The following is a 9,678-nucleotide window of genomic DNA, read 5'->3' as shown; positions in this document are numbered from 1 at the left end:
GTTCCAATGCCTGAGCACCCTCTGGGCAAGGAATTGTTCCTCAGCTCCAGCTAAACCTCCCCTGGTGCAGCTCGAGGCCATTTCTTCTTCTCCTGTTGCTTGTTACTTGGGAGAAGAGACTGACCCGCCCTCACTACCACCTCCTGTCAGGCAGTTCTGGTGAGAGAGGTTTCAGTGTGAAAGGTTGGCCTTGCTGAGCTCTACAGCCCGTGAACAAGGGTGAAGCAGAAGATGCTTGGTAGTACTAACCTGCATGAATGACTGAATTCCCAGCTCAAACCACAGTTTAAAACCTAATCTGTGGCAATGAGTCGAAGTCCCAATGTACTCTTGTACTGTTAGGTGATGTTGAGGCAGTTTTTTCCTAAATAGCAAAACCAAAGATGGCTTATTGGAAATAAGAGATCTCGTTGGTGACTTTAGTGTGTTCCCACCTCATTTCTGCTTATACTAGGTGCAGGGCTGGCACCATGTCTTGGCAGTCCAGGAGGTTATGAAGTGGTAGTGAAATTGTTATGCGACTGCACTTAAGTTGGGCAGAGAGATTCTGAGCAACTCTCCAAGCTGTGTGCAGGCTTTGTTTGGAATAGTAACCTATTTTGGGGAGAATTCTGTAAAGTAACTAGATTATAGTAGCTGTTTCTGTGCAAAACATGCAAATGCACAGAGCAGGCTGTGTACCCCGTGGGGTTTTGCACATCTCTCTTGGACACAAGCAGTGTGCCTGCTAATACGCGAGATCAGTGTAACCATGTTCTTACAGAATAATGTGTCTCTGCATATCCCTAGAGGGAGCATGCCTGGAGTCACTGGGCAAAGCTTTCTTCTAAATATAAAACCTGATGTAGTAAGAACTATCCATGCTCAGCTGACATGGTCAGTATGGAGCTAGAAAGCACTTTAGCTGCCTTAACTGCTGTGATGTTAGAAGAAAAGACATGCCTGAAGACCTGCTCAGCTAAACCAGAACTGATGCCAAACACAGCTTTTTCTAGTGTTTGCCTTATCTTGCTTAACTGCTTGTGAAGGAGGGCTGCAGGCTGGTGAATTCCTGACGCAGTCAGACATGATATTGCTAATGAAGACAGGCTCTGGGAGGGAAGGGGGGGTCTTTACTTCATGTAGACTTTAAAATACCTTTTGCGTTAATGACTGCTTCTTCATTACTAGGCAAGACTCTTTGATGAGCCTCAGCTGGCCAGCCTTTGCCTAGAGAACATAGACAAGAACACATCAGATGCCATCAATGCGGAGGGGTTTACAGACATCGATCTGGGTAAGCGTTTCTCCCTCCTCCCTTTGCATGCTTTCCTCTAAAGTTACTACAGGTTAATACTTGACACTTCTCTTTTGTGGCTTTGCTGCTCAGGAGCAAACTGTTGAACGAACAGTCTCTGGCACTAAGTGGCTCAAGACAAGGCACTTGCAAAAGAGCATCCTGGCTTGCAGAAGTATCCCGAGATCTGCTTACTTTGGTGCAACTTGAGTTTCTGGGCATGATACAAAGCCCATTTCCTCTGTTGATGTTGGCAGGTTTTGGGTGGCTGTAACTCGCCTTTTTTTGTGGAGTTGGCATTGCTCCCTGAGTCAGGTTTTGGAGACAAAAAGGTGTTACGTTTTTGGAAGCAAGAGCTGGCTATTTTAATGATAGATGCAGTTTCCTGACTTGCTGGGCACATTTAATAAACATTAAACTTTAGACTTTAACCTTCTTCTAATGAGATGAACTCGAGGTAAGGCACGGATAACCTTCTGGCTTGCGTGCTGCTCGCTTCATCCAAATTTGATGCCAAATAAGTTGCAATTCACTCTACTGCACTTCCATTAACATTCCAATTAAATGAGCACTGTTTGCTGCTCCAGTGAGTTACTTGATTATGGAATATGCAGATAAATCTTCCTCAGAGGCTGCAGGCAGCACTTTGGGGAGATGCTGGTTTTTCAGTTGCTTCTCTTCTACTTGGGTTGTACATAGGCTGCTTCTGGCTAGGTAAAACAGGGTGACTTGGGGTAGTGCCTAAAGTTGTCACTGTCTGTCCTGCCTTGCAGACACCCTGGTTGCGGTGCTGGAGAGGGACACGCTGGGGATCCGGGAGGTTCGTTTGTTTAATGCAGTGGTTCGCTGGTCGGAGGCTGAGTGTCAACGGCAGCAGCTGCAGGTGATTCCAGAGAACAAGCGGAAAGTTCTGGGCAAAGCACTTTCTCTTATCCGCTTCCCACTGATGACTATTGAGGAGTTTGCAGCAGGTAACTGAACAAAGGTGTTTCTGGCAACCCTGGTCTTTGCTTTCTCTGAGCTACAGAGAGTCAAATATATGGAAATGGATTTTCTCTTTGTGTCTGAAATAGTTTGAGATTATCCCCATTCACACTGATCCACAAAATCTACTGTGTAAATGCTGCATTCATCCACGCTCAGTAGTTCTTGTTTTAAAGACTGTGGTGCTCCATCAGCTAGGAGCAAGTCGGATCATAGCTGGCTTTGTACTCACAGTGTGTTTAGATGGTTGCTTTCTCATTCATCACAGAGCAAAGATCTAAATGTGTTCAGGTGCTTTCCCTTCTAATCATTCCAAGCATTTAAACTACACAAAGCTACTCGAGTTGCAAGTAATTGGTGTTAGTTGTAGCATGCTCCCAAAGAGAAATGAGGGTTTCTCCCCATCCTCTTATCTGCTGCCACCTGTAGTCCAGTGGTGGATTGGCCTTGTCTGGCTGCTGCTGTTCAGAGAAGACCCCATAACAGAAAGAACTTCCGAAATGTTCTTTCAGTTGAAGGGCTGGCGTTGTTTAGTCTGCATCTGAAAGCCTTACGCAAGTTTATGTTAAGATCTTGGTCTACAAAGGTGTCTGAATCATTTCACAGTTTTGACTAAAGATGTTTTGTTTTCATTGCCTGTTGGTTTTGACTTCATACTCTGGTGATTCTTCAGTGACCAAAAACTGGCAATTGGCTTAGTTTTCATGCTGAAAGACACTCTGGAGCCATTTTCAAAACTGAAACTTGTTTTAGGCTGCAGCTACGTGCACAGAGGAGCAAAAAGAGTCAGTGACACCCCTTCTTTTGCAAATCACTTCTGAAAGCAGAGATGGCTTCAGCTTATCTCTGTCTATGAACTAGAAACACAGAACGGTTTGTGTTGGAAGGGACCTTAAAGCTCATCCAGGTCCAACCCCTCCCCCGGGCAGGGACACCTTCCACTAGAGCAGGTTGCTCCAAGCCCCTGTGTCCAACCTGGCCTTGAACACTGCCAGGGATGGGGCAGCCACAGCTTCTCTGGGCACCCTGTGCCAGCACCTCAGCACCCTCCCAGGGAAGAGCTTCTGCCTTAGAGCTCATCTCAATCTTCTCTCTTCCAGTTTAAAGCCATTCCCCCTTGTCCTGTCCCTACAGGCCCTTATAAAAGGACCCTGTCCAGTTAATAGACATATTCCAAGATGGAGAAGGATAGTAAATCTGTGCTTAAGACTGGGTACCCACTTTCTAGTTTGCCCATCACAGCTGCACTGTGGTCTGAGGGATGCAAATCTCTTCAGAAACGCTGCTCGTGGAGGCAGAGATCCCTTCACCTGAACTGGGTCACTTCCCTTTGTGCTGGCACCGGGTGAAAACACGGCACACTCTGTTCCTCGGTGTGTGTTGTGCCACACAGCAGTGTCCCAGCAGATCGCAGGCTTATGACCACCTTGGTGGGAGAGACCCTTCTCCTCCTGGATAGCGTTACAGCCACCGGAGCAGTCTGTGTGTACCAAGCTTTGCACTTGTGTGTAGATCCTGTTTCTTTCAACCCTTCCATTCAACTTCCATTTCAGTTGCTCTTGTACCATTCTGTCTTACTGGGAGGAACTTGTTAATTTCGACACATTTGGGTTGACACCTTTGAGCTGGGAATGTCAAGGCCCCTCCCCATGCTGTCAGTTCAACTTGGATCTTTGGTTAGTCCTTTTATTTCTTTGAGAGAAACTCCTACATTTTCTCTACTTTAACCTAAAAAGATGAGCAAAAGAAATGCCAAACCTGTGAGGCTGCGCTGGTCAGCTCTTCCTTAAACAAGGGACTACCTTGGAATTGCTTCAGCTTTGTCCTTTTTCTGAGTGACTCTGAAAAAAAGGATGGTTTTTACAGGCAGTGGTTTCACCAGTTCATTGTGTAGTCTGGTATCAAACATGGAGTTTTGCATGAAGGTGTTTTACCTGGCAAATATGTCACTCCCTTCCCTCAGAGCAAGTAATTTGAAACATTTGAGAATTGAATTGCAGCAACACAGGATGAGTTTAGACATGATCAGTGATGGCTTATTTTGCTGAGCAAAGTATCCATAAGCTCATTTATCTGTTAACAGTCAACTTCCTTAAATTCTTTCATCTCTACCTATTGCAGCCTTGGGCCACATTATGTCTGCATAACGTGCTGAAAGTAACGTTTTGGACCAACCAGTAGCCAGGCATTGGCTTCCCACATTAAAGAGCACTTAATGCTATTGTTTCTCCAGTATGCAGTAGTTTCTGTTAAAAGCCTCTTGCAAATTGAGGTGCAGAGCAGCTTTTGACTCTTCTGCTAAAGACTGATTTTTAGCTGGTTCCACTTTTGAAAGTATTCGAAGTAGTTTCCAAAGCTTGAGTTTAGCATCACTTTGGAAAAAAAACATCTGGTTCCTGTGAAAAAGATGAGAACACGTTTCAGTTCTTGCTGAAGTCACTAATACTTTTCCCTGGATTCCACAACAAGGTTATTAGAAAACCTAAATCAATAAAAACCAGCGTTTAAATGCCCAAGGGAAGGAGGGAATCAAAGCAGGGTGTGAGCTGAATCACCTTTGTCTTGATTGAAAAACACTCCATGGTGACACTGCCTCCCACTTCCCCTCATGGGCTTTTGTGATGTCTTATCAGTAATGTTATAAAATACCAGGGTAGATGTATGGAAATCCCTGTCACACCAGTATTACCATCTCCTGGGGGAGTGGGGGAAGGATTAGCTGCATGGTTTAGGTTTTTAAAGCAGTCCTGTTAGTCAAATGCATTTCAGCTCTGCAGAGCCGTGTGTCCAACCTGTTTCATGAACGTGCCCCCTGCAGGGACTCTGCAGCAGAGTCGCAGAGACTCTGTGTGCACATAAACCTCAGCAGCACCTTTCTGCCTGGGCTTGAACTTCCTGACGCACCAGCGAGATCCCGTGTTTGGTGCGGGCATGACCCACCCTCCACTGCAAGTCAAGTTTGCCTCTCAGTGTCAATCCCCAAAGGATCCCTTCTGGTTTCTGATGGTGTCACTGCTTTCGTGCTCCTCTGCAGGGCCTGCCCAGTCGGGAATCCTCACGGACCGGGAAGTGGTGAGCCTGTTCCTCCACTTCACAGTGAACCCAAAGCCCCGGGTGGAGTTCATTGACCGGCCGCGCTGCTGCCTGCGGGGGAAGGAGTGCAGCATCAGCCGTTTCCAGCAGGTGGAGAGCCGCTGGGGGTACAGTGGGACTAGTGACAGGATAAGGTCAGCTTCTCTGCTCATTCTGCTGCTGATAGATTCATGTTTACTGAGCTTTGAGCCTACTTTAGCCCTAAAACCTGCAAAGTTACGTGCTAGACCTTTGCTTCCACCATATAAACCCTGGTGTGAACCCTGAAGGGAAAGTGTTGCTGGGCAAAAGCATCACCTGATGCATTAACCTGCATGTGCAGCTGCAGGCTGCCACTTTGCTTCTGTACTGGCAGAGGTTTCCATAAAATGTGGCAGCACAGGCCTCTTTGGGGGTTATTTCTCTCCTTTTCAAGTGGCTTCCTGCAGCTGCATGGGCACATAGTGGTTGGAGTCACCATGCAACTCGTGGCTTCCTTCTGTGCCTGAGTATGTCAACTAACCAGTGCTCCATCAGGTTGTAAGTGTAAATGTGGCTTTTTGAAGCCCCTTAATCCTGCGTATTTGAGGGAGAGATTAGCATAACATGCTTGCTGTGCCTGCTTTGCTGCTGATACCTAGTTTGTTTAGACCTAAGCTTGTAGAGAAACAGCAAAGCCCAGTCGTGATGACAGAGACGTGGAGGTGTGGTGTGGGAAATGGGGGTTTGCAAGCCTTGTGTGGCCAGGTGGTTAGAGCAAGACAGGAGGTAATCAGCCTGGGCTATTTCCTGATTCATCTTTGTCTTGGGTAGAAGGGGAACTTGCTTTAATACAGCCTTTAAGATTTACAAGCCTTTTCATCAGTGGTTCTCTTGCACATCGATACAGCTGTTGGTTGGATCTTCTGATCTATTCATCCCTTTATGGGAGATTGTAATTGGAAGAGCTGCTACCTCCAAATGCTGCACTCAGATCTAATGCTCAGAGACCTTTTGGAGCTTGTACTCAACTCTTAAGTTCAACTGCAGGGTCAGTCTTCAAGCAAGGCTTGTGTGCAGTGTCAGCACTGAATACCTCATGCTGGTTGCAGAGCAGTGGCTTCCAGCCTGCTGCAGATGTTTGATCTTGAAACATGCAGGACTCAAAGAGTTGGTGGATGGGTGAAGAAATTATATTGGCTGTTTGGCAGGCACTGAGGCTTTCATTCCCCTGAGAAGATGGAGCTGCAGTGGGGCAGTGGGGTGAATATCCTTCCCCTTGCTGCCTTAGGCAGGAGGGATTCCTGCATTCAGGAGCTATTGAATCTGGTTTTCTACTCTTTAATCTTGATCTGATGTTGTACCACAACCTTGAAATGCTTTCTGAGCCTGGACTGTGGAGTTAGTGATGGGATTGTGCACCTTTGTATTTTACACGAACAAACAAAATCCTTGTGAGCCCATTAGGACAGTCAAAGTTGAAAGCTTGCAGGTTGTGGTTTCTGGAAAGGATTTCAGTTACTAGTAAGATTTGCACTTTAAACTGTAGCATGTTTGATTACATTTTTGGTATAAAGTGAGTGAAGATATTCCTGTATAATCCGTGTACAAAAACAATACAGGAGTGGTGGTTGCTCTGACTTCCCTGATCTGTTCCTGCAGGTTCTCTGTAAACAAAAGGATATTTGTAGTTGGGTTTGGATTGTATGGATCCATACATGGGCCAACAGATTACCAAGTAAATATACAGGTAATTCTCTCTTCTACATTAAAAATACTTGCTGCTGGAGGCACTGACTTAAACTTTTCAGTGAATATGCAACATCTTAAGCTAGAAGGGCCTGTATTTGTTTCTAGATTGGGTGTCTGGCAGATATAGTGAGGGCCAGATGGGGCACTGGGGATAAGAGGGATTATTGCTCTCCGTGTTACGTAGCCTCCCGTTGCATGCGTCACTGCACTTGCTGTCCTTTGAAAATACATCTCTGAGAGCTGTGACACAGGCTGAGAAGAAGCTGTGTGAGTTTTCCCACACTGAAAGGTGCTGCAGCACAGTTGGGTGCTGCAAATAGTCCTTGGACTGTCTTTTGGTCTGAGCTGTGCAGATGCAGTGGAGCAGCTCCAGTTCAACGAGGGAAGAGAAGAAAGCAGTTGCTATGTCTGTGCTGGACCTGTGCAGTGCTGACATGCAGCCTCATGTCGTCAGCGTCCTGTTTGGGACGATGAGTAGGACTGAGGGAGACTCAGTTGTCCAAAGTCCATCATGATCTTGTTCCAAGACTGGGGCAGCTTATGGAAATCTCGTGTGCCTTGATCTGGATGTGCATACGTAACCCCAGTCTGGATCACTGGAGAAGAACCATCTCCAGGAAAGTTATCCCAGCAGAGCAAGGCTGATGTGCTGACATACTGTGTTTGTTAATTTTATTTGATAGTCAGGGTCTCATTCTGGTGTCCCTTTGAGCTCTTGGAGGAGAAAGGCAAGTGAAGATCTAAGCACAGAACGTCAGCCTGTAGTCCTCTGACAGGCTTCAGGGTAAGGAGGGATTGTCTTGGGCTGTCTGGGACCCAAGCCCGTGGTTATTCTGTGTGATCACTGAAGGCAGATCTAAGTAATGGGTTAGTGGAGTTGTAGTGGGGCTGGTCAAACTGTTGAGCCCTTCAGATTTGGTCCAGTTCAGGGGCAACACACCTGCAGTGGTGCAGGGCAGCATTCAACTAACTGCAGACTAAAAGTGAACACGTGTCTTACAGATCATCCACACTGACAGCAACACGGTGCTGGGGCAGAATGACACAGGCTTCAGCTGTGATGGATCATCAAACACCTTCCGGGTCATGTTCAAGGAGCCTGTTGAGATTCTACCCAACGTCAACTATACAGCGTGTGCTACTCTAAAGGTACCGGACTGGGGTGTGTGGGTTGGAGAGACAGGATGGGAGTAGGTGAGAGCAGGCTCTGTAGTTCAACAGGGCTCTTGCTCTATGTTTTTCAAGGCCTAATGTGTAAGATGTGGCTGCCCCAGCCCTGGCAGTGTTCAAGCCCAGGCTGGACACAGGGGCTTGGAGCAACCTGCTCTAGTGGAAGGTGTCCCTGCCCGTGGCAGGGGGTTGGAACTGGATGAGCTTTAAGGTCCCCTCCAACCCAAACCAGTCTGTGATTCTCAAAGGTCTGCTCTGTAGTCCTTCAGCTGCTGGAGCCATGAGCATGTTCACCACCAGCACTCAGAGTTGGTTTTGAACTTGTCTTGCAAGTGTCCGTCAATGAGCAGGCTACGTTATTGGTGAAGTGCTGGGATTGGTTTTGGTGGTACAGACAAGCCATCAGTGCTGCAGGTCTGTGGTCCTGAGCCTGCCTGCAGTGGCTTAAAGAAGTTGATATTTAACTGTTGATCTGGTTAAATGTAGTGTCACGTTCTGATAGAGGTGAGAACTTTGCCCAAAACTCCTAAGGTGCAAGAGCCAGGCAGAAGAGGGAGGTGCTGGGAACCTCCCAAGCTGGTTGCTTCAGGCCAGGCTGTGAGGCCAAACCTCCTGGGCTGAGCCTGAGCAGGGTCCTGCGAGCCCTGTCTTGATCTATTTTGTCTTCTGTGACCATCGCAGGGTCCAGATTCCCACTATGGAACCAAAGGACTGCGCAAAGTGATCCATGAATCGCCAACAACGGGAGCCAAGACCTGTTTTACGTTCTGTTACGCGGCTGGGAATAACAACGGCACTTCCGTGGAGGATGGACAAATCCCAGAGATCATCTTCTACACATAGTGCAGCTGCGGAGCTGGCTCTGGACTCCTCTGTTCTCTTCCCCGTGACCTTCCAAACTAAATTTCTGGCTGAGTTTGACCACACCAATTGGAGCCACACTAGCCAAAGGTCTCAGTAAAATCATTTCAAAGCTCATGTTTTGCCTTGTGCTAGTGATTCTGCTGCTATCACGTACCAGACTAACTGGTACACCAGTACCATTTGTAGGTGTCTGTGGCTAGTCATTCTTCACTTTCCTGGTTAATCCTATCTAACAACATGCGTTTTTTGGACTGTAAATGAATGTAGATGCTTTTCCACCGGTCAGAAGCATGGAAACGAGTGGCTCTGGTTGTGGTGAGACTTGCTGTGAGGAGATAATTCTGCATAAAGACACACTCGAGGGCTGGGTGGCCCCATCCTCTCCTGCTCGGCCAGCCCGTGCCCGGCGCCTTCCCTCCCGCCAGCCACTGCACGCAGGAAGTTTTGGGAAGTGGCCTTTTCCCTGAGGCTTCGCTGTTTTCAGCACTATGTGGTCTTGAGGGAGACCTCAAAACTGGAGAGACTGCGGCGTTCTTGTGCTCTTCTCACTGCTCTGTGACAATCCTTGGCCTTGGTGACGG

General features: G+C 47.3%; 1 protein-coding gene across 1 annotated transcript in view; it reads left to right on the top strand.

Annotated features, from left to right (window-relative positions):
- Positions 1–9,087, top strand: part of BTBD2 (BTB (POZ) domain containing 2) — a 15,450-nt gene extending 6,363 nt beyond the window's left edge. The window contains exons 3-8 of the mRNA XM_010013995.1: positions 1,171–1,276; positions 2,050–2,247; positions 5,295–5,487; positions 6,974–7,061; positions 8,066–8,212; positions 8,915–9,087. Of these exons, the coding sequence (XP_010012297.1) occupies positions 1,171–1,276; positions 2,050–2,247; positions 5,295–5,487; positions 6,974–7,061; positions 8,066–8,212; positions 8,915–9,076 (894 nt within the window). The 3' untranslated portion in view covers positions 9,077–9,087. The remainder of the gene's footprint in view (positions 1–1,170; positions 1,277–2,049; positions 2,248–5,294; positions 5,488–6,973; positions 7,062–8,065; positions 8,213–8,914) is intronic.
- Positions 9,088–9,678: the final 591 nt, after the last annotated feature.

This window comes from Nestor notabilis, unplaced genomic scaffold (assembly GCF_000696875.1).
Source record: "Nestor notabilis isolate BGI_N333 unplaced genomic scaffold, ASM69687v1 scaffold25784, whole genome shotgun sequence".
Classification (NCBI taxonomy): Eukaryota; Metazoa; Chordata; class Aves; order Psittaciformes; family Psittacidae; genus Nestor; species Nestor notabilis.
This window is presented reverse-complemented; position numbering and strand designations above follow the sequence as displayed.